Raw genomic sequence first — 24,548 nt, forward strand, 5'->3', positions numbered from 1 at the left:
GTATATCCCCTAATCTCTCATCCTCAAAGGATATATCACGATGGACTTCATTGGCTAATGCTTCCGCTGCTTCTTCATTACCATTTAGCACTGTGGACAGACATTGTATTGTATTTGTTAAGGTATCACCTACACTAATGGTGACTGATTCGCCAAGAGTATTTGTAAAATTTGGTGATTCCTCGCCACAAATGGATTCACGCAATTCGGGAAACTAAATGTAAATAGTAATATTTAAAGGTTTGAGATTATATATTATATTTAATAGAGTATTGAGATTGAGATATTTTTTGTTATATTATAACTTAATATTATGGTGACCAGATTTCTATTGCTTTAAAGATGGACAATTTTATATAAGATCAGACAAGTACTTTAATAAAATGTTTAGTTTAGTTACCGTTGTTTTTTTTCCTTAATTTGTATTTTTAACAACAATAAAAATGAAATTTAAAATCAAATTATTAAAAAATCATTTTAATATCGTTAGTTTTTTTTCAAAACACAATAAATATTGTATATAAAAAAGATATATCTGATATCAAAAAAAGAAAAAGAAATAAAAAAAAAAATTAATAAAAAAAAAAATAAATAAATAATTATTCATTTAAAAAAAAAAAAAAATAATTATTTTCAAAAGAATAATTAAAATAATTTACATTGATTAAGTACGTTTATAGAATATAAATTAATAGAGTAAAAAAATCCCAAAGAAGCGGAATACGCTGACTATGACAGATCTTTTGTGCTAAAGTATGTTACACAAAGTAGAGATAAATTATAATCAAAAACATCGTGACATCTTCTTGAATTGGCAAGACACTAGACAACATATGAAAATAAGGGAGTTCCCCTTTAAAATATATTCATTACTATACTTATTATACGAACTAATGTATAAATAGACTTAAAGAAAGTACAGAACTTTATTATCACAAATTTTAACACTAATCGAGGCAATTTTTAACCCACGTATGTAATTCATTTTAACGTATAGATATAATTAATATGTTTATAAGACACATCTACATATCATGTACTCACTAAATTTCCAACATCATGTTTGATAGTTTCTTGTATCAGTACATCTGCTAGGGTCTTGAAATCATGTTCAAATCGCGCATTTGCTTCAGTTCCACTTTTTTCTTGAACTAATAACGACAGAAGTTGTTCATTTGATCGACATATACGGGCAATATTAGCTGCTTTTTCCGAAGCATTTATGAGGCTTCTTAGTAAATTACGTTCTGTATCGTTTTCACCCATATTTAATAATGAAAGTAAAAAATTTTAATTATAAACTTTAATTAACCTAGATGAAAATTCATTAATTTCATTACTTTATTGAATGTAATTAGAAAGTAACTTACATATAAAATAAATGGTCTGCAGTTTCCTGAGTAAAGTTTTGCTATTTATAAAATAAATAATTTAATTGTTTATATTATGAGAAGAAAATGTATACTAGTAGATACAAAACTAACCAACTTAAGAGAAATAAGAGAAGTGAAAGTTCGTAATAATGTAGCCTATTTTTTGGTGTCAAAATAGTGTTGGTAAATGGTTACGCACTTAAAAAAACATTTGCAAGCATTAATTTTAATTTACTTAAGTCATTTTTACTAAATTTATGGTTTTTAAATCTTAATTTCAATTTCAACTAAATTTGAATATTGTATCTTTAAGTTAGTTTAAAATATATAAATAGTTTTATATTTTTCTTATACAATTTTATACAAATAAAAATACATTCTCTAATATTAAATTTTAATAATATGTTTTTTATTATTACTAGGAAAAGGTCATTAATTTAACACATAAAAATGAAAAATGTTTTAAAAAAAAAAATTTATACTTATAAATTTGATTTAAATATTTAATATTTAAATATTTAATTCTAAATTTTTATAAAAAAAAAATTTATGTGTTATTTTTTATTTAAAAAAACATTTTTAATTTTTATGTGTTAAATTGACGACCTAGCACAGTAATAATAAAAAACTTATTAAAAGTTTTAAACTAATTTACGAATAATTAAATTCAAGAAGACCACTGATGGTGCATATTCGGCGATATTTGAAACAGCTGTATAGTCAGCCAAACATTCAATTATATAAAATAATTTTAAAAGAATTTTTGTTGTTGTAGTTCATTACTTTTCGAAACCTAATTTTTGTTAAAATTCTTAATATATTTTTTAAAAAAATTATAGTGCAATATAGACAATAAAATAAAGAGGATGATGTAGATATAGTTTTAGTAATAATAATTTATGTTAGATCGTAATCAAACATTGAATTATTTAACAAAAAGTGACCTATAACCGGATAAAAAAATTTATTAAAACCATAAAGAAACAGGTCAATAAATAAATTCAAAATTTTATTTTTAAAAAAAATATTTTTTACAAATATTTCGGTCAACTTTAACTTCATTATAAATTTTTATTTTCATATAGTTTTTTATTTTCGCTCTTATTTTATTTATTTTTTAATAACAATTACAATATAGGCTGTGTGCGAGTTCGAGTATATTGAGGTTAAGTATATTATAATTTCTTTGGGATTTTTTGCACTGCACTTATGTAAATATTTTTGTATTTATTTATTGCATTTATTTATTATTTTTGGTTAAAAGTTTTCAAACTTATTTATTTATTTATTAAATATCTTTTAAAATTTTCGCAATGGTAACACCTAATTTACCTTATTTTTATCTAATTTACCCCACTCAAAATTTTGGTTAATACCAACATTCGCTGCTTACTATTTCCCTTAATTTACCATTAATTTATTCGTACTCACACACGGTCAAAAAATATATAACGAGCTACCAAATAATTATAAAAATTTCTTTAGGTAGTACATTACTGGCGTCATAAACTGTATTTTAATTTTTATTTGTTTTTGTACACTGAAAACGGAACAAAGATGTAAACAAAATACGAAAATTCTCCAAAACGAAGTTAAAAATCTCTACGGTTGGAGCTGAACTCTCGTCGTTTGGGGAGCGCAGCAGCTGATTTTATTTACACCGTCCAATCAGTTTTCAAGCATTCAAGTGAGCGGTTGTACGTAGTCGGTATTTCTGTTGCGCATAACACGTATTTCGTTCCGTTCTTCTCATTGGACTTTCGTGCTGGAGCAGCCAATGCATCGCATTAAATTGTGTTTTGTTTGATAAAAGTTTAACGCCTTTTGTTGTTTACACAAATAGAAATATAATGAATTTTTATCAATTTGTTAATGCACAATTCAGCTCACAATTTATTTAAATAGTTTAAGTTATTCAAAAGTTATTCAATTAGTAATTTTTGCAACTACGAAGAAAAACTTTGCAATCCGCCTACAGCATTAAATAAAGCGCGGAAGTGAGAAATTATCATTAGAAAGTGTAAAAAAAATCCGTCTCGTGTTTTGCGTCTTGTTGTTTTTGTTTCTGTTTTTTTATTAAGTGAAAAATAAAATAATATAAAATTTAACAAATAAATCATTTAAATTCAAACTTAACAAAATGGATGCGAAATTCATAAATGTCCTTATATTGGGCTTCGGTTTTATGTTCGTCTTCACATCGTTCCAAACGATGGGAAATATTGAAGTAAGTTTAGTGCTTTAGTATCAAATGTACGTAATTGTATGGAAACCTTGTCCTTGAAACGAAATAATCCTTGACACACCACAAGGATAATACGTAGTAGAGAAAATTTTTATTTCATTGATAGCAGACAGGTTAGGACGTAGGCGAATTTATGGTTTAGGGATTGGTAGTGCATTGGATTTATTTGCTTCTTATCTAATGTGTACTTTAAATATTTATTAGGAAACTTTTTACATTTTCTTATTTATTTATTTGACATGTTCTTAATATAATTATTTATTCTAATATTATTGATATTGATATTAGATTTTGTTTTAATATTTAATATTAGAGATTTCGAGGATGCACCTACTTGAAAAAAAATTTCTTCTTCTTCTTATTTGGCACTACAGTGCAGTGTGAACCTTGGCCACCCTAAGTGCTGCGTAGTGGTAAAATTTTTCCGATGCAAGGTTGCTGGCCTTGCGATTAACCCCCAACCTGGAGGGCCAGATCGCCTTATTTGCTAACCTGGAGATAGGATTAGTGTTTAGTAGTTAGAGAATTTCCGCTCAACTACGAGCGAGGCCAGAGCTTCGTATGTGGAGAACAGGGTAGGTGAAATTGACAGTTGAGAATGTTAGGCTATATATATATATATGCATCATTCTTCCATTGGAGCACTCGCTTTATCCGCTTACATTCTGAAAAAATTTAATACAGCAAATATTATCTGTTAAATGTTAATTTTTTCTTGCCGAGAGTGACGCAAAGAAACTATTTAAAAGTTAGACGAATTCGAATAGCAAAGAAAATACAAGAACAAAAATTTAGTTAATTTATTGAAATTTGGCTGACCAAATATATATATATTATCTGTTAAATCAATCTGCTAAAATTTTTTAGAATTCAAAAAAAAATCCTGTTTATATTTTTCTTTTACTAATATAATATAATATCACCAGAGAAACTGTTTTTTTTATCTTCATTTGTTTTATTTTTTTAAACGAGGAAAGTAAATAGTAAATAATCATGAAATTAACATTATAAAGATATTTTGCAAACGAATACATACTCTACGTAATATATTATGGTTATATGACAATTATATTCGTAGTACACAAACTACAAGTTGCGCAGAATTTCCGAAGATTGGCCATGGTACATCCGCGCGTATGAAATGTTTAAAGACCATAGAATAGATTTGGTCAAAAAATACATAAGGGACAGAGCACTGAAGCTATATGTGAAAATCTACAGGCTACCCTACTTAGCACTGTCTAATCTCAGAGTAATCACTAACCGAACGACGCGGTACGCAGATCTTAGATCTTAGGAATACACAAATTAGTCAATGAGAAGGGTGGGACTCAGCAGAAACTCCCCAGCTATCATAAAGTAAAAGTGCTCAGATGTACTAACTCGGAAAAGGCTTAATATAACAAACAATATGGTATTACACTCACTAAATAAAATTTAGATATAACATATAATATTCGTACCGAATATGTTTCACAACCTATTTCGAGATAAATGTGACAAGTACATAATCCTTGTATGCTTGCATGCTATATGATTAAATATTATTCTGTTTATTTTAAATATAATTTTAAGTAATATTTATTAAATTTATTTAAATAATAATAAATATAATAATAATAAATTAACTATATTTAATTTAATTAAATATAAACAAAAACTTTTTTTAAAACTATAGGAATCATTTTGATAAAAATTAAAAAGATCGAGATAATTTTTTAAGAAATTTTATTAATATTTTGAAGAAAACGTTATTTACGCGTAAACTAATGTGTTAATTTTTATGTACTCGTTCTCCTTTTTTCTCTTCTTCATATTCACTATATACTTTTACAGAGATCTATCTGTGATCTCCTCTAATTTACACGATACTCCTTCTCTATTAGCTATTTATTTAAATTTCCAGACCTTTTGTTCTTTTTTTTTATAATAAATTTTCTTTTATAACATATAATATATATTTATAATATATAATATATATTTATAACATATAATATATATTTATAATATATAATATATATTTATAACATATAATATATATTTATAATATATAATATATATTTATAACATATAATATATATTTATAATATAATTTTCTTCGTTACTCAAGGTCTATCAACTAGTATTCTTTCTTCTGAAAATGATATTGTCGCCTGCTGTTGAATTTGGACAAAAAACCGTAAATTACTTATAAGAATCTATAGAAAAGAATGAAAAAATAAGGTCTATCTGAAAGAGAAAAAGTAAGTTAAATGCGGAAAAGACATCTTCATTACTAGGAATCAGAATCCAAAAACATCAATGATCAAGATCGAGCCTATAGAAAATTACATATTTACAAAGTAAAGCAAATCAAGTCAAAGTCGCATATAGAAAAAAAAAGCTCTAGTGTAAAGTAAAATTAGGCCGAATTAAGCTAGTTCTACATAGGAAACTGAGAATTCAGAAGAAAATGCTTCTTTATAAAGTAGTTATAAGACTTAGTCTTATATACTTAGATATGTGCTGCTTGTGGTAATGCTCCAGATATTACTGTAAACCAGTTACACATGTATTAAGTTCCGCTCCCTTTTGTAGTTAGTGTTTAAAACCTACACACAATCAATGCGAGATTCGTTTTTTACCTATATATTTGATATAGCTAAACCGTACTAACTATTATCTCTCGAGTATCTCGAGTACTCTTTTGCGTTTGTTGCTTATTTGCCGCTCAGTTTTAAAGCTTATTCTTCTCTCAGGCAATTGTTATAGCTTTGGTAGTATCTCTATTTCTAAAGACGTTCGCCAGCAAATTTTTCTTATTATAGTTCAGATTAATATCATGGTTGTTGGGAAACTTACTTTGTTCATATTCACAAAGTAATAATGAAATCTTAACTTAAGAAACGCTACTTAATAATCGAAGGCGATAAATTCCGAAACGTACACCTGATCGCTCCTTAAACTTTTACGTACTTCATGTCCATAGGTTTTATATAGTACAAATATATGGTTTTTCCTGATCACATTACTGAGTTGCATAAATGGATTGATTTTATAATAAATTTGAGTAGTTTTATTTTTAATGCTATTACTCTCACACCAATGATAATATTAATCGTTTGATAGTATAATAATGTTTACTTTCTTCATAAGACTGACAATTTCTTTTTATTATTATGTTGAGGCTAGTTGAGTCAGTGCACCTGAGCACTTTTACTCTCTATTAACTGCGAGGTTTCTTCAAAACCCCTCTTTGCGCCTTGACTAGATTATTGTTTATCACTTCATTAAACTAAGCAATAATTAACCTTAGATTTGCATACCTCCCCGAGGAGCCTGTAACCATTCTGAGATTTGATAACGCGATGTTGGTAAGTCTGTCAGATTTCGCAAATAATTTCAGGGCTCTATCCTTTATGTATTTTTTGATGGGATCAATCTTGATGTTTTGGTATTTTCCATTTGCATACAAATTTCTGCTAAGATTTTTATTATTTGTTCAATAAGTTTCCCTTTGTGCTTTATAAGTCGACTTGTATTGTTCATTAAGTCTCTGCAGACATAGATTATCATAACCTTAGCAATTTTCGCTTGAAATTTTCTTTCTTTTAATAAGTTTTCTAATACATAGGCAATAGGCAATACAAAATAATATTAGCAGATATAAAAGTACTCATTTCCGAATTTAATTAAATTTAAAATTTATTCAAAATTATATTAAAATTATTTAGTTCAATTTCTATTTCCATTACAAGCGATAAACACGCCTTGAAAAATAATCAAAAATTCCGAGAAAAATACTTAATGAGTCATTCCTTAGGGAAAAACGTTTCATAATCAAACTTTATTGTAATTTTGTACAGAAATCATCTATTAATAAATGATGTTCCATATAAATCGAAGAATCTAATATTATTATTAATTAAATTTTCTCTAACTTACATAGGCTACAAAAGGCCATGCCTCAATTAAACAAAGCAATCAATAGGTATACTACTCGTACGTGTATAAATTTTCATTAACGCTTCCTGTATAAAAGCGTTTGGCATGAGAGAAAAAAATTAAATTAATTAATAAAAAAAAATTGCACAATTAATAGTCGTAAAATTAAACAGCATAAATTGTATCGCATTTAGATAAGATTTAAGTGCTACTAAACTGATTTAGGCCGCCTAAATTTCTTTGAACTTATCTTATCAAATCAATCGCTGATGACCTCTGAATTGCTGTTGTACGCAATATTGTTTCGAGCTACTAAATATAGATTTAATAAAATTTTGTTATTTATTACTGTAAGGATTTTTTATACCCTTTACACTACGTGAAATAGAGGTATATTAAGTTTCCTAAAATATTTATAACGACAATCATTATCATTATTTCATATATATAAAATGACTATGACTTACAAAGAAGTGATATCTTAAGATTAGATATAAGATTATATCTAATTATTATTTATTAGATATAGATATTAAATACTAGATATTAGATATTTGCGTATTCGTGCCAATATCAACATTTACACCCCGAGACAACTATAACCCATTGTAATGACTTTAAAGTAATATTTTATAATTTTGCAAAATTTTGCTTAGATAGGTTGAGGTTTAATATTAGTTGCCATAAAAAGAAATGGTTTAAAAACAAGTTATTGTATAAACTAACATGGTTAATGTTCTCCATTTAAGTTGTGATTTCACTTCTCTTATATATTTATACTATTAAATATTGAATGTGAGAGTAATATTGCCTATGGGCTGCTTTTAAGCGCAGTGAACCTCCTGTATAGTTTTTGCAGTAGCACTTCTAAAAGTTCCCAGTTGCCAAGTGTAGAGCGACTAGAGACATTGCTCTGTAATGTCTTACCCCTCAAAGTATTTAAGAATTATTGCTATGAGTAAAAGAAACCAGTTTAGAGGTAAATATCTGTTTCATTTGTATAATACCATTTAACAATTATCAAATGTTAACCATATTGTTTTATATATTTTCAAGCGTTTATATACTGATTGACAGAGTAACATAGTAACATGTTTTTACTGCAGCTAAAACTACTTATAACATATTAATAAAATAAAAATTTGCTCGTTTCTATTGGTACAAGCTAATTTATGCATGTGAAAACGGTTGTTTGTTTATATTTTACATATAGAACATACGACAGATATTTTAAATTTCCCTTATGGGAAGTTTATTTTTAAGGGTGCATTAGACATTTTTCTCCCTAAAACAGTTGATTTATTTATAATGAGCTCATTTACATTAAAACTCTTTGTATGGTTAATTATCCATCCTCATTGGAGACTTTTGTGAGCAAAATTGCCTAAATGAGGAAGTAGAAACATAGTATAAGTCTGCATCTATATATGCAGTTTCGATGTTATGTAGTCTAATTTTAGTTCACTCATATGATACTCATATTGATACGTTGTATCAATACACTGAAATAAAGTATGAAAATAGCTTATGAGTGATATTTTAATAGTCAAAGGCTATCTAAATACTGAATAAGAATTAAAAACAAAAATGCTGTCAGATTTCTCAGTCTAAATAGATTTGAACACAGATAAATCACTGGCTTCTTAATTAGTACACCTCTTGTTAATTACTACTTTTCAAAGGTGGGATTAAATGGCTTTGATATTTGCCCACTTTATTTGTTCGTGTATTACTATTGTCAAATAATGGGTGCAATACTTTCATATAGCATTCATTGAACTAAATAAAAATAAAAGTTTTGAGCGTAAGACTATGATTAGATTTATCAACATTCTACATCTATCCAAATTAACTTAGAAAACAATCTATAGAGAAAGCTGCAGTTTTTTACATTCCATTTCGATGTTACTCCTTGGTTAATACCTATTATGGTGCAATTCATTATAAGTTAGATATCACAATGTACCAGGTTCAGTATTTAAAGAAATTCTATAGAACACCACCTAAGTTAAGCTGAACATTCACATAATTCTATCAATTCCCAATCGTTTAACAGAGTTATATCTATTAAGGTAACAGATATTGTTCTATATCTCATCGATGAGTATGAAATTATCATCATCAATGAATAAAATATTTACAGATACTGTAAAAAACCCATCATAAATATCTTCGTTCGTTAGGTAATGACATTATTTCTGATGGTTTGGATATTACTTTTTGGAAGAGAATCAAAATTAGGTGGGTGCATATATATCCATATATATATATTTACCTTATCTATTTGTTAATTTAAATATGTTGACTATGTCAAATATAAATATAAATATTAGATTGACTTCTTCAGGTTAAAATAAAATTTTAATACAAATGCTGTTTGTTTATAGATACGCGGTAGCTCTGTATGAAGGGTATCTAAATTTATATTACGTCAACTTTTACTTTTTCTTTATTTTTTTTAATTTTTTTATTTATTTTTTATTAAAAAAGTGCAAGCAATATGGACAGTTCGTGCATATCGCACGCAATTATCACTTTTCCGTTTCATTCAATTTTTTTCACAATAAATTCCCGCTTACTTACAAAAATAGACTTTTACGATGGACTGCATGAATAAATTATTTTAAGTTCAAGGCCGCGAAACTCAATCACAATTTTACAAAACAAAAAAAATAAAAATAACAAAAACAGCTTTTAATTTTTAAATACAGACTTTAAATCTTTTTAGAATAGATCTATAACGTTTTTGAAGTAACCAGTTCAACGTGATTTCCAAAACCTGTTATATATGAGAATCGTCATTTGCTATCTGTAGTGTTGATAAACTAATTAAAATGTCGAAATATTAATAAAATAAGTCGAAATATTTGAAGTTCCCTTTTTTGACTTAACAAAATTATTCATCAATATTATAAACAAGTTTGAAAAAATATTTAAATTTTATTTTATTTATATACGAGTATTAAATTTCTCGAAGGAGAACTTCTTATTCATTGCTTGTGTCTACCAAGTTTCTCTTTTATAAAATCCAAATACTCAGTTCTATGGTACTATAAATGTTATTAATACAAAACCTATACCGTGAAATATGTTTTGTGATTAAAATACTGACATTTGCAATCCGAATGCGGACAGTCAGTCTATATACCCATATTTAAGTAACTACTATCGGTGCTGCAATTATGCTATAGATGCTAAAGGTTTATAGCACCTTTAGATAAAATACTAAATCGACTATAAATTTTTTTACCATTTACACATGTCAGTATGCGTTACAAATAGAAAGATATATCTCCTTACATCCTTAGATCTTGGCTACGTGCTTATCTAATACGTCAAACATATCTATGTGTGAAATACCAATGATATTATAACATGATGTCTTTAAAAAAAAGGAACAACAAATTATTATTTCAGACCATTTATCGTTTTCTATTGAGCAGGTATGCTTACTTAGTGTCGGATTTCTCAAGAGTCATTGTGAGTTAGAGGTAAAGAAACAAATTGTTCTCAAACTATTCTGTTATTCTTTAACACCAGCTAGAAGACTTGCATTATGTCTAAAGTTTCTCTTTATTGTATTGTGAAGTTTATTTCAAATTCTGGTAGTAATTCATTTCGACACCACTCGAAAACGCTTTTAATGTCAAATCGACACTTCAGTGTATATTGGATCCAAACAAGATTTTCGATTGTCAAATCTATTTCAATCTGTAATTTTTTGCTCAGATTTTGTGGTCCAATCAAACATGGTTAAGGTAATCCCTTAACACTGTTCATTTCAGAATGATTTTAGTAATCTAGAAAATAGTCCAGAGTGTTGTACCTTTTACTCAAGATTAACTAATCAAAACTGTAAACTGTACTAAAAGTTAATCTCGGTTGAAAAAGTTACTCTAGTTTTCTGAATCAAAAACGACACAAATTTATTTAACTTAATTACTAAAAATTAAAAATAATACTAAGTTAATAGTTAAAGTTTGCCCTGCGTCATTATTCTAATTTTAATGATTTAAAAAAAAATTAAATTAGTTAAAAATTAATATCAATTAAAGTGAATTAAATTATTAAAAGTAGATGCTCTGTTTTTTGCAAAGAATTTCCTCATGGAGTACATGCTTGATATGGTTTGCTCTGTATCTGTTCCATTTATGTAGGAGTAAAACTTAATATTTAATATGTGGTATTCATTAAATAAAATTAAATTTTATTAAAATATAAAAATATGTGTATTGTATATGTTTACAATTAACTGTCATAGTCAACCAACTTTAAACAATGCATCTCAGATAAGTTGAACGAACGGCATTTAATTACACAAATTGATATCTTGTCAGATGTACTACGTTTTGTTTTTTTTTTTTTTGCTATTTTGCTATTAAAATAAAATATGTGGAAAAAAGTATGAAATTGAAAACGATAAGAAAAATATGAAACTGTTGTAATTTAATTTGAAAAGTAAAAACTTTTACTTTGTAAGCACTTCACTCATTATTTCACGCAAACAAAAGCAGCAACCGCCTTCAAACTCTGGAAGAGAAACTAATCGTCGGATTGCATTTTCCATTGAAGAAATACACGAACTTAGCATTTTTTTTAGTTTATTGCTCCACTTTTGTGTGTTTCGTAGTAGTAGCAAAAAAATTGATCGGCAGACCCGCCACGTTGTTTGGACGGTTAGAGCGCCTGATCACCGATCACCGATCTCTCAACACAAACTCAACACAATGGGCTGAAAGCTAAGAATGACGTGACACACCACGGAATCATCGAACGTGATTTACAATTTAATAATAGTTTTATTTATTATTCATTTTTTTAATGCTTGAATGATTCGTTGCTGCGTTACGGAGTGAAGAGTGAAGGAGTGAGTTTCTCTAACCTGTGGTGTTGTGCTTTTTAATCAAAGCCGCTCGATCGCCAGTAACAATTACTTTCAAATTCTTCGGCCTAATGTACTGAAACAGTTTTATAGCGAATTCCGATGGGGAGGGCGTTTTCAGGTTGGAGCTGTCTGTTGAATTGTTATGAAATCGTTAGTAAATTTATATATTTTTTTTACAAAAATTGTATAAAATATTTTCCGCTTTAATATTGACTGCTATAGTTTAGAGTTTTGTAATAGTTAGTCTGGATTTGTTTATACATTTGCCAACCGAGTCTGATAAAACTGTAAAATAAAATGCCTTTTTTTAAATGAGTAGAAAATATATTTATAAATTCAAAGTATTCACAGAAATCCAAAGTATATCTATTGGACTATAAAAGAAAAGTTAAAGAATAAATAATAATTTAAACAATCATTAAAAAAATTAACATTTGTCATGTCAGCTCAGAGTTACGTGATCATGTAAAGATCTTTTATTATACTTTCATAGATCTATGTATATTTGGAATAGAATTAAGCTTCTACTGATTTCATGGTAAGTAGTTGCAAAGTAAATTATGTCCACGCTGAAGAAATATCATAGATTAGAGTGCTCAGTGCCCATGGATACTCAATTGAATAATATTGACATCCAATCGTAGATACTTATTGAATGGGACTGTTATCCAGTCATTAAAGCTATAGTCCAATAGCTTGTAGATAGGTGTAGTGCCAGTTTGATGTATTTATCGTTCGAATCGTTTGCTATCTCTTTGTTAAACAATATATATGCTATCATATAATTGTTTGTTATAATTCCCAAAAACTTATCAAGCTTATGTGAAGGCTATTAGTTTTGTGACTATTATCAGTAATGAGATTCCAGACATATTCATTATTTTGTTGAAATATTGTATAAATATATTAAAAATATATATATTCATACTCAAAAATATATATACAAATATATATTCATATTACAAAGTATACTTAATTCCATTTTTTTTGGTTTCATACTTAACTTAGAAAGCATGGCAACAAACAATAATATTTTGGTATTAACTAATAATAATCCAATCACGTACTCCTAAATTTCATTAAATAATTATTATAATTATTATTATAAATAATTATTATTATAAATAATAATTAAATAATTATTATCTGATATTATTACTATTAAGTTGAGAGATTTAGCACAGTGATCTAGGAATCTGTTGTGTCTCCTTCATAGATTCAGAATATTTCTCAAAGTCATCGATTAAATTATTTACCGAGTCTTATTTGTGCATCCAATATAAGCAGTGTTGTATTTATTAAATGAAAAAATTAAGGCTTAGTTTAAGTTTTTAAGCAGAGTATATTTATATCTAAATAAATATTTTTACACATATTTTTACGCATGTATATATATTAAACTACTATTAAATATGATTATTATCAACTTAATGAACTGATAAAGCACTGCCAAAAAAGTATTTTTCAGTATATTTCTAATTCAGGTTAAGCCACTGAATATAAAATATTCACCCTGATATTTCTTTCTTTTAGGGTTAATCAGTGACCTTTCCTGTCCCAGATCAAGGCTAGACAGTTACAGAGAATGTCTTTTCTGCTTCTAAACAGAGTCGACAATCTATCCCTTCGCATAGACCCATTTCGTTAAGGTGATAACGCAGTCTGTGGTGACCCGTTAAATATCTCGCCTTAACTTTGTTCTGCTGAGGAAGAATACCTTACCGTTACTGTAGGGACGAACCTTAGCTCTTTAGTCTGACGGTTACCTGGGATATCACTCCAGTAGCGACTTTTTTCGGTTGAAAACCATTTTCAATTAGAGACCTAGTTGTAGACCAACTTCATTCACAATATGGCATTTTAAAAAATAAAGTTCACATTACAATACCAAATTTATAATATTTTATTTGAATAAATTACATTCAAAACCCTCAAGTAATATTTTAATGGTCATACATTTACCTAAATTTCTTCGTTTAAAATTAATTCCAATAAACTCGTAGCTAAATTTTAAAACCAACTATTTTCAAGGTACATTCAAGGTACATTCTAATATATATTTAAGAAAAAATACATTATATCCCTAAATTTTTACCAAGCTTGACCTTTTTAGTATTTGTGTATACTATATAACTAAAAACGTTCTACGCAATTTTAATTTTCTATTTAAAAATATTATAAATCTTTATTTTTTGTAAATTATAATTTTCGTTTATAATCCAATTTAGAATTAATCCTTATTTTATGTGGCCATAATACCACATTCATGCACTCATCTAAGCGGATGATACGTCTAATTAGCAGGCAAAGATTAAAATAAATGGAAAATATTTTGTACGAATTTTCGCAATAGCTTTGAGTTTCCGGATAATAAAAATAATTGTCATATCGTTTTCATGGTTGCTTGTTTATTCCAAGGTCAGTTATTGGTGTTTTTTTCCACAAACTCTTAATTCACATTTGACGTACCTAAAAACTGTGGGTGTGCGTACACATTGATGCCAAAAATACTTTCAGAGACGAGCCCACCTGGTTCATATTACATCGTTACATACTCGTGCAGGCGAACTTGGATAACACCGGCAATATGCCAACTTTAAGCTCCACAGCACTGCACTTTGTAGACTGAAAAACTAGTTTCATTTTTTTACGTTCTCTTTGGATTTTGTGAGCTACAATTTATTTTGATATCTTCAGTTTTGAGGTTTGATATATTTAAAGATGAATATAGTATATAGTATATAAATCCGTTAAAGCAGTGAGGTTTAACGCATAAAAGTATATTGTTTTACTTTGGAATTATATTTTTCAGTTTAATTTCATTTTTAATTTTATATATAATTGAAATATATTATGTATTAATATGTATAGTATTTTAAAATTTAGAGATTAAAATTATATTAGTCAATAATTTATATAAGGATAGTTTTAAAAGAAAGTAATGCTTTTAAATTTTATTATTTTTTGTTTCGAAATAATATCCTCTAAACCAAATCCATATCACTTTTATAGTAATCATCAGTTCATCTACGTCTCAGAATCATACCTTTTCTTCCCCATTCAACACCATTCCTTGTCTCTCAACGAATCACAAATCTATACGTCAGTATGTACATATAATATATATACAGGCTTGTTTTATAAGTTTTAATCCAACATGTTCCAACATCCAAGAAAGTAATGCTTTTAAATTTTTTTTTTTTTGTTGTTTCGACTGTTTCCTCTTTGCCAAATCCACATCACATCGTTATTCATAGTAATCCTAAGTTCATCTGTGTATCACGATCAAACGTTTACTTCGCAATTCAACACCGTTCTTCGTCTGTGAATGATCACAAATATATACTTCACGATTATATGTCTTCGTTTATTTAGCAATACTACACAATACTTCTACCTTTACTTTAACATTCAATGTCATTCTGACAACGCATCACTATGTCTCCTTTGTCATCTACATATCAGATGTAGCCATCGCAACGAGGCTCAAACGATATATCTGTAGCAAATTGGATAGATAGATAGGGATAGAGAAAGAACGGGATACTAGCTTCCATTTGAGCAGAGCACTGCGACCATGATTGATCTTTTGTGCTATAACAGACCCTAACTGAACAGAAGACATTCCGCCTTCCGGTTAAAGGCTAAAATATCGGCCGTTGAGGACCTCCTAATGTCGGAAAGAGTAATCCCCGACCCGTTGACCTCCTCCTGGTCCAGAACCAGATTGAATAAAAATTACAAAATAAAAGTCAGGGAAATCAATCTACCTGATAAAAATCCAGTTTACTTATTGTTGGTTCATGATTGAACCATTATTGTTCATTATTCATTATTGTGTTAGGCAAATTTGCACTGCGAACTAAAGATCGATTGTATCGATTTCCTACATAAACTTAGAATATTTCTTCAAGTCCAACTTTCTTTATAAATTGTAGTATTGTGCCTACATTTCAAAAAATTATTTCTTTATCCAATATGAAGTGTACTTCTAAGTACTTCGTTTGTTTATACATTAGCGCCGTGTAGACTACTATTACGTATTTTGAAGTGTCTTAGTTCTGTAGGTGTTCCCTACAGAACTTATAAATTTTATTCCATTGAAAGGCTTATATGTTGATAGTCACAAATAATTTAACCTCGTTTATTATCAATGTGATTTGCAATAATTAGTAATATGTATATATATATTAGTAATTGAACAAGTCAGCTATAACATATGTGTACGAGTATACATATAATCTTGTTAATTTTTTTCTACTCGAATGACGTCAACAAGATTATTTTTGATAATAGCAAATTTTTAATAATATTTAAAACAAAACATCTAAATTAAATAAATTCAGACATACATATATAAAAATATTATAACTGAGTTTTTTTAACACAAAAAGCAACAAAGGCTGTTTAAAAGTACGATTATATAGAGGAATATGATTCAATTGAACTTAGTTAAGTAAAAGTATTGAAACTTCGGTCTGAAACTTCTATGTTCAATATGAGTTCCGATTCAATGGAATTGGTAACAGTTAGTATCTTTACTCCTTTCTCTAAATACGAATAATTTGATTGATACTGCGAAAACCTGGTGGTCACTACAGCACATCTACATCTATATCCCATTTTTGTTTTAATTATAACTGAACGGATATTGGCAAATCAAAAAAATTTCATCGCTTGAGTTCTTCTAAATGGATCTGAACAATTATTGAGATGACAATTTATTTAGCTGAATACTTTAAACGGTCTTACCTTTAAGTACCTGATGATGGTTCAATAGAAAATTTCTATAAATATCAGAGTTTGTGACATAGCAGAAAACTCATATATCTTGAGTAAAGAAATATTTTGAAATTTTTCAATTCCTTAAACGTCTACGATTTGTAAACGTATGAACAAACAAGAAATTTGATTTTTATGTTTTATATGGCTTATTTCAATATTTTTGGACATACATATATATATTTTGTAAATACATATATACATTATAAATCAGTATATAAAATTAATATTTGTAAAAATAATTTATTAATATTATTTAATTGGTTTTTTTGCTATTCAAAATTATATAAAAATATATATAATAGTTTTAAGGATACTTAATTGCACATTGTTAACATATATCCATTTTATAATTTGTGTAGCGGCTTCAAAAGTCGGCTTAATCAATCAATTTTTTTTCTCCTTTGTTTACTGGAATGGTTTTTTATAACAAGAAAATCAGCTTTATTCTGCGCAATAAATTTAATATAACCATAGACAAATAAATTTGGATTTGGTATATATAATATATAATTATTACTAAAAGGGCAAAATTAGCAAATCTACAAAACAAAATGCCAAAACAAAAATTTTTTAAATATTTTTGTTATAATTTTTTAGTTTTTTTAAAGCGTAATTTGTTTGATGATATACATATATATATTTACATATATATATCTTTTTTTTAATATATATTATTACAAGTTTTTTAAACATAACTTTTTTAAATTAACTTTTTTAAATTATAAAAATAATAAATATTTGTTTATTTGAATGCTTACAGGAAAAAATTTAGGTTGAATAATTTCTTAAGTAATTATGTAAAGTGTTTATTAAATTAATTTTTCGATAATATTATTTATTTGCTTACTAAAGAATTTACAAAAAAAAATTATTTATACAATTATTATTATACAATAATAAATTGACAAAAAAAAAATCGGTAATAATAATTTTCAATTATTTACCAAAAACTTGACATAATTTGTAATTTCAGCTTCATAGTCTCTCCTGCCCAAGACACTTACCGACCGGTACATAAATTTTTATCAGAGCTCACTCAAAAAATACTTTAAGAAATTCCATAGATAAAAGCATAAATCAAACAAAACGAGATACACACGTTTCAGTTAAAGTTGCTAAAATTGGTTGAAGTTAAAAATGGAAAGGAGGCCATAAACTGAAGGTTTCCATATAACATAGAGTGCCACTCGTGTTAGAAATAATCTCGGTAATACAATTTAATTAGGTTAGCTTATCAGTTATTGGCCTTAAACTGTAATCACATTTGTAATTGAATTGTTTTATTGCCTTCGATTTAATAGAATAAAATGAAAATTAATTTTATTGATTTTTTGTTTTTGTTTTTCTTTTTTTTTGCAAATTTCTATAAGGGTCTATCAAGGCTAAACTCAATAGAAAGTTAAAAAGTTACATTAGTAAAATTTGAGGAGTTTTTAGTGTCCAATATTGGTTAGTATTAAGTTTTACGCTTAATAACAATTAATAGATGAATTCATTATCATTTCTAAGGCTATAAACTTAATGCAAAAAGAAATATATCACTAAAGGACGTCAATATACATCTGATTATAATCAAACATAAATAGTTTTTTTTAAAAATAAATAACCGAATTCGCAATATACTTATATTGTTGACTGACTAAATATACTTATATTGTTAAATTATATACATAACGGTTGTTTTTTTTAGCTGCATGAGAACTATCGATATCGATAACTATAGTTTAACAGCTGAGAATGTCAAACTGTGTTGACATTTCTGTTTAGTAAGGTTTGGCAATCATGAATCGTTTAACGCTAGAATAACGGGTCGAAATTATGGAAATTTACTTTAAAAAAAGTAAATCTGTTCACGAAGTTCATGGAGCATTTCGTCTATTTTATGGCCAACATAATGGCTACGACAATAAGCAAAATTGCCGTATATTGAGCGAAAATAATCCTCAAGCCGTTAACAAATCACCATCACATCCATTAAAATTGACTGTTTGGTGAGTTGTTTTTTGCGAAATAAGGAAGGAACTGCCGTTATGGTTAATGTCAAGTGCTATCGAGCCATGCTGCCTGAATTTTTGTTTCCAAAAATTAACTTGCCCTACACCGTGCTTAATAATCAATTTATTGCGAAATCAATTTGGTAACTACTTTAGTTCTAGAAGTGGTCCTGTTAAATGGTATTCCCGTTTGTGCGATTTAACGCCTCTTGATTACTTTTCATGAGGCTATGTTAAGTCATTGGTTAATGCCGATAACTGACAGAGCAGAAATTCTTAAATATTGGTAGCCAAGTACCACATACCACATAGCTCTACAAGGCGTTTGCGGCTGACATATACCGAAAATCATATTTAAAAATTCAGTGCCATGAAATTATCTACCAAATTATAATAAAAAAATTTTATTCCAACAATACTTCTATCTTGTATTATTGTTTTAAGTTTTCATGCAGTTAGAAAAACACCCGATATGCTGTACTGTAATAAGGAATAATGCTCACCTAAAATCTATGGAAAGCCAAAAACCTATGGTTCCAAAATACTTGTTCAAAGAGGAACAACAATATATACACGGGTAGACTCAAAATCAGCGATCGTTCACTGCATTTACACGGTTATTAAATGTGTCATTTAAACTATTACTTTGCATTTTTTACTATTACAAATAGTACTTAATTGTACAACTATTACTAGTACTCTTGCATAGAATCCCTCTTATCAATTTATGTATATTTGTGGCAGTCACAGACGAAAATTCGACCTATAATTACTTTTTGTGACAGCTCAACTGGAATTGATTTAATCTTAATGTAGCAGTCAAATAAAGGGGATATGGTTCACGTTCTTCAAGTCTTGAAATATAGACAAATTAACATAAAAAAGTTATACTATAAATATACATATAATGTCATATAGGTTCTCACAATATACTAGATGCTTGTAGTACATCTGTTACATCTGGTACATCTGTTATTATATTGTGTAGGCGTAAGTGCATCATTCTTCAACACAACGTCTTCAAGACAAGAATCTGTTAAATACTTATCAATGCGAGCGGGTGGTTGAAAAACACCTAACTTTTCCACCAAATGTTTAAGGAATTTGCAATCATAATTGGAGAGAATTCGACATATATTGACCTACTAAAAAATGGTCATATCATTAAGAAAGTATAGTCTGTTGTGAATAAAGTAATTTCATAGATAAGTTCATATAAAAGTAAATGTTTGTATAATACTAATAAAATCTGTTCTAATAAAACAAATCAGAGACTAGATTGCTGATATCCAGATAGATGGACAGACTCACTGATTTCGCTATACTGATTAAAAATAAGTATAATTTATATGATTTATAGGACGTGGTTCTACTACTTTACAAACCTTTTGACAAAATTAATATGCCCTTTAATTGAAGTAGTATTAAGGCAGTAATAAATAATATAAATAATGGAATAAAAGTAATACTTTTCTGTCTTTTTGATAATCACTAAAGCGAATTTTCTATTTTCGAAAATTATGTTTTATTAACGCTCCTTTCAATGACGACTTTTATTATATGAGTATACCTAGAAACGTATATTCAAACGTATTACAGACAACAAATGAGGTGTCGTGAATGTATCTATTAACGACTACCTTTACTACTTTTTAACGACTAATCAATCAAATAAAATATACAAAACTAAAAATAAATTATTATTGATATTAACTAAGAAATGTTTGTAGAGACGTTGAGGAAAAATGTTTATATGTTCATAATGCTTTCACATTAGGACATGAAAACTATGAATGGAACTTTCACATTTCCTATGCGAATTATCATTAACAATCTAACAAATTTATATACCAAAAATGTTAGTTTAGTAGTTGTGTGCGTAATAAAATATTAATAGGATTATATATTTTGTCTAATTTTATTTTTAAAGTAACATTTGCAGTATATGTTAGAGATAGTACTGACAATTCGAAATGTTTCGAATATAATGGCATATATCTCTTGAGATCACATTATCTTGAGATAACAAAGGTAACAAAACCAGTGATTAGTTTATAGTAATTAAAAAATCTTTAAGTTATTAGCAACATTTAATACATAATAGTTCCTGAAGGATATAAGTCTGCTTTATAAATGTTTTTAGATTTTATTAATTTTTCGTTTTTATTACCATTTTCTGAGTCCTATTTTTAGTGTTTTGTCTACATATAAGACCTTATTCCATGTGTTAGGCCTATATTATATTTAGAAACTTATTATTACATATTTTTAATTTTAGTTTTATTTGAATTTTGGAATTCATGATTTATCACCTCCCAATCTTTGTTTTTAATAAACAATAGTATGGTTTTACCTAGAACGAGCTCACTTACTCCTTCATTATATCGAGTTTTTTACAAATATAATTTCTTTAAAAGTATTTGTGTTATATATCGAAATCCATTTGATTTCTATAAATATCCTTTTTTTTATTATTTTTATATCAACATTTTTGATTTAGTTTTATTTACTGCACTTACAATATTTTTAGATCCTAATTCTTTGCATCATTTTTCCCACCATTATAGAGATCTAGAGATCTGATTTGTTTGGGGCACTCATAAGTTATCTGCAAGACATGTTTGTTCTACTACTTTCCTCGTTTTCTTCGCTAATGTCTTGGTAGTCGTATCTTTATCATGTCTCAGAGTTAGATATTTTGTAAGAGTTGCTGGCTTATTCATACTTCTCATCATCCATTTAGATAGATATTGTGGTAGATATAGATATTTGCAACGTAATCTCTATGTTATGGGTATAAGAACATTATGTTATAAAAAGTTTTGTTATTTATGAAGCTTTAATATTTATTTATATAATTAATAAAGTATTGGTATGTTATAGGTAAATATATAAAGCAGTGGTTCCCAACATAATAACCACTATAATAGTTTTGTTTTTAGTAGGAACCAAAAAGTTTAAGAATAATAAACTGTATGATTATTTTAATATGCTTTATGCGTCTCTGGTATAATGTATAATAAATTGTATAAGTGCATAGGCATAGTATATAGACTATAAAATAAGTATATAATTACTTACACATTTTTTGTGCTCATTTTCTAATAAATGATGTCTTAGTGGACAAACTACACGAATCATTTTCAACCTTCTCTCTGACCACAGGTTGGGAACAACTGCTTTAAAGTCTTCATATAAAATTTGAAGGCATAAATTTTTCTATGGAAAAGCATTGAAATTAACTATTGGTTAATGGTAAATAATTCAATTTTCAAAAATATTTCATCATTTTATGTAAGCTAACTACAAATGTTGTTTAATTAATTAAAATATCTAATTTTATTTGGTAAAACTTTCACTTTTATTTTTCACATAATAAAAAAGATTCAAGATAAAATAGACAAAAATGTCACATAATTCGCCATTCATTAATTTCAATTTGATTTGTGCTTTTTATATAAAATTTATTGTATGAACTCGTGTTTCAAATAAAGTCTTTTTATATATAGAAACCTGTTAAGGTGTTCCCATTAACCTTATTTTAAAATGCCAAAATAAGTATTAGGAACACGTTTTATAATACAAATACATTTTTTTTGGTATATTTAGGCTATAAAATGTTAAGATATCAAAATTTTGAAAAACAAAACAAAGCATTTTTTTAAATATGTATATAAAATTTAAATTTTTAATTAAACGATTTATTTTATAAAAGCTTTTAAAGAGTTTACAAGGACTCAACACTATATTAGAAATAGAAATATTTCCTTATACAATTAATTATTATCGCCCACATATTTTTAACTTTAATGAATCAATCCATCAAGATAATAATGCAGTGAATGAATATCCGCAAAAGCGTATTCATTTGCATTAAAAATAATGTTAAGTGTGCAGTTCTCAGCATAAGATAAGTTTGAGATAATTATCTTAATATTTATTTTCCTACCAAAACATTTTTAAAGTACAAAACGAGTAATAGTATTAAGGGGCGTAAAAATTTACTAGTATTCTCAATAATAATCTATTCAAATCTTAAAAATAAGTCTAATTTTCTCTATATTTTCTCTATTATAGCATAAAATGCAAACTGAATGAAAATTGTAATTACTTTATGATGTAATATTAACATATGAGAATTATAATTCTCATATACTTTTTCATTCCTAGCAAAAACCCCTAAATGTATGTTTAAATTTATTTTTATTTAATTTTTTATTTAGTGTGTAGAGAACATCCCGATCTTTTAAATAAAACACTGAAAAAAATCAATTAATAATCAAAGTTTAAATTTTTATTTTTTATTTATTTATTTTTTCTATTTATATTTTATTTATATATTTTTTCTATTTATATTTTATTTATATATTTTATTTTATTTATTTTTGTTTATTTATTTATTTTTGTTATCTTTTTTTATTTTTATTTTTTATTTATTTTTTATTATAATTATTTATTTTCATTTTTCAAATTTCTAATTCCAAGTACTTTTTGCTTAGAATATACACGCTTTCGTTTTTTTCTGTTTGATTAGTTTTTATTTTATTTAGCTTATCATTTTTAACATATTTCTTATTTTTTAAATCATTTTTGTTAATATTCTTATTTTTATTCAATTATAATACTTAACAACTAAAGAAGTTTTTTTTTAGTGATGAAAGCCTATACTAATTGAGTGTATGGACTTATTTATGATTATAATTATAATTATATGATTATAGTAATTATACAGAAAACGCGTATAGGGGTATATCGTACCCCGTATACATGCGTACAAATGTCCGCAAAGCTTATTATGAACTGTAGAAATCCCCGCGTTATTTGGGGGAATGCCCGTGTTGTACGGGGGATTGAAATCGCATAATATGAAAACGCGTTATTAGGGTACCGAGTTATAGGTGAGATTACTATATTTTCAAACATCCTATTGTAATGGTTAAAGTAGAATTTTAGGTTAAAGTAAAGTGTTAGAATTTAAAATTTTAGATTATATCAAAATATAATATCTTATAATTTTTTCTCTGGATATGTCGTAACAAAAGGATGTTTACATGGCCTTACCCACAAGAACTAAATATTTTGGTGTTTATTATTTCGCTGTTTTTCAATCTTATAAATAAAGTAAGCGTCAAATATATTATTACCAATACAACTATATAATTTATTATTGATTGATTTGCTGAATTTGTTGAAAAGTAAACTTATAGCATTTTTTAATTTTTATAATTACAAAATTTGAAAAATAACTTGTACTAGGTTGAGACTCGAACCTCTGGCTTCATGTTTTAACCATGACTTCATTTAGCCCACTCGACTATTGCCATCGTAAGAATAATGTAATA

General features: G+C 27.0%; 2 protein-coding genes across 2 annotated transcripts in view; one reads left to right on the forward strand and one right to left on the reverse strand.

Annotated features, from left to right (window-relative positions):
• LOC119676334 (inositol polyphosphate 1-phosphatase-like) overlaps window positions 1-1,266 on the reverse strand; it is a 1,687-nt gene extending 421 nt beyond the window's left edge. The window contains exons 1-2 of the mRNA XM_038087574.1: window positions 1,045-1,266; window positions 40-214 (exon numbers count right to left, since the gene is read on the reverse strand). Coding sequence (XP_037943502.1) covers window positions 40-214; window positions 1,045-1,266 — 397 coding nt within the window. The remainder of the gene's footprint in view (window positions 1-39; window positions 215-1,044) is intronic.
• A 2,247-nt stretch (window positions 1,267-3,513) lies between these two features.
• The window catches only part of LOC119680909 (UNC93-like protein MFSD11), a 29,451-nt gene continuing 8,416 nt past the window's right edge, over window positions 3,514-24,548 (forward strand). Inside the window, exon 1 of the mRNA XM_038093931.1 lies at window positions 3,514-3,600. Coding sequence (XP_037949859.1) covers window positions 3,514-3,600 — 87 coding nt within the window. The remainder of the gene's footprint in view (window positions 3,601-24,548) is intronic.

The sequence above is a fragment of the Teleopsis dalmanni genome, chromosome 2, assembly GCF_002237135.1.
Source record: "Teleopsis dalmanni isolate 2A chromosome 2, ASM223713v2, whole genome shotgun sequence".
Taxonomy (NCBI): domain Eukaryota; kingdom Metazoa; phylum Arthropoda; class Insecta; order Diptera; family Diopsidae; genus Teleopsis; species Teleopsis dalmanni.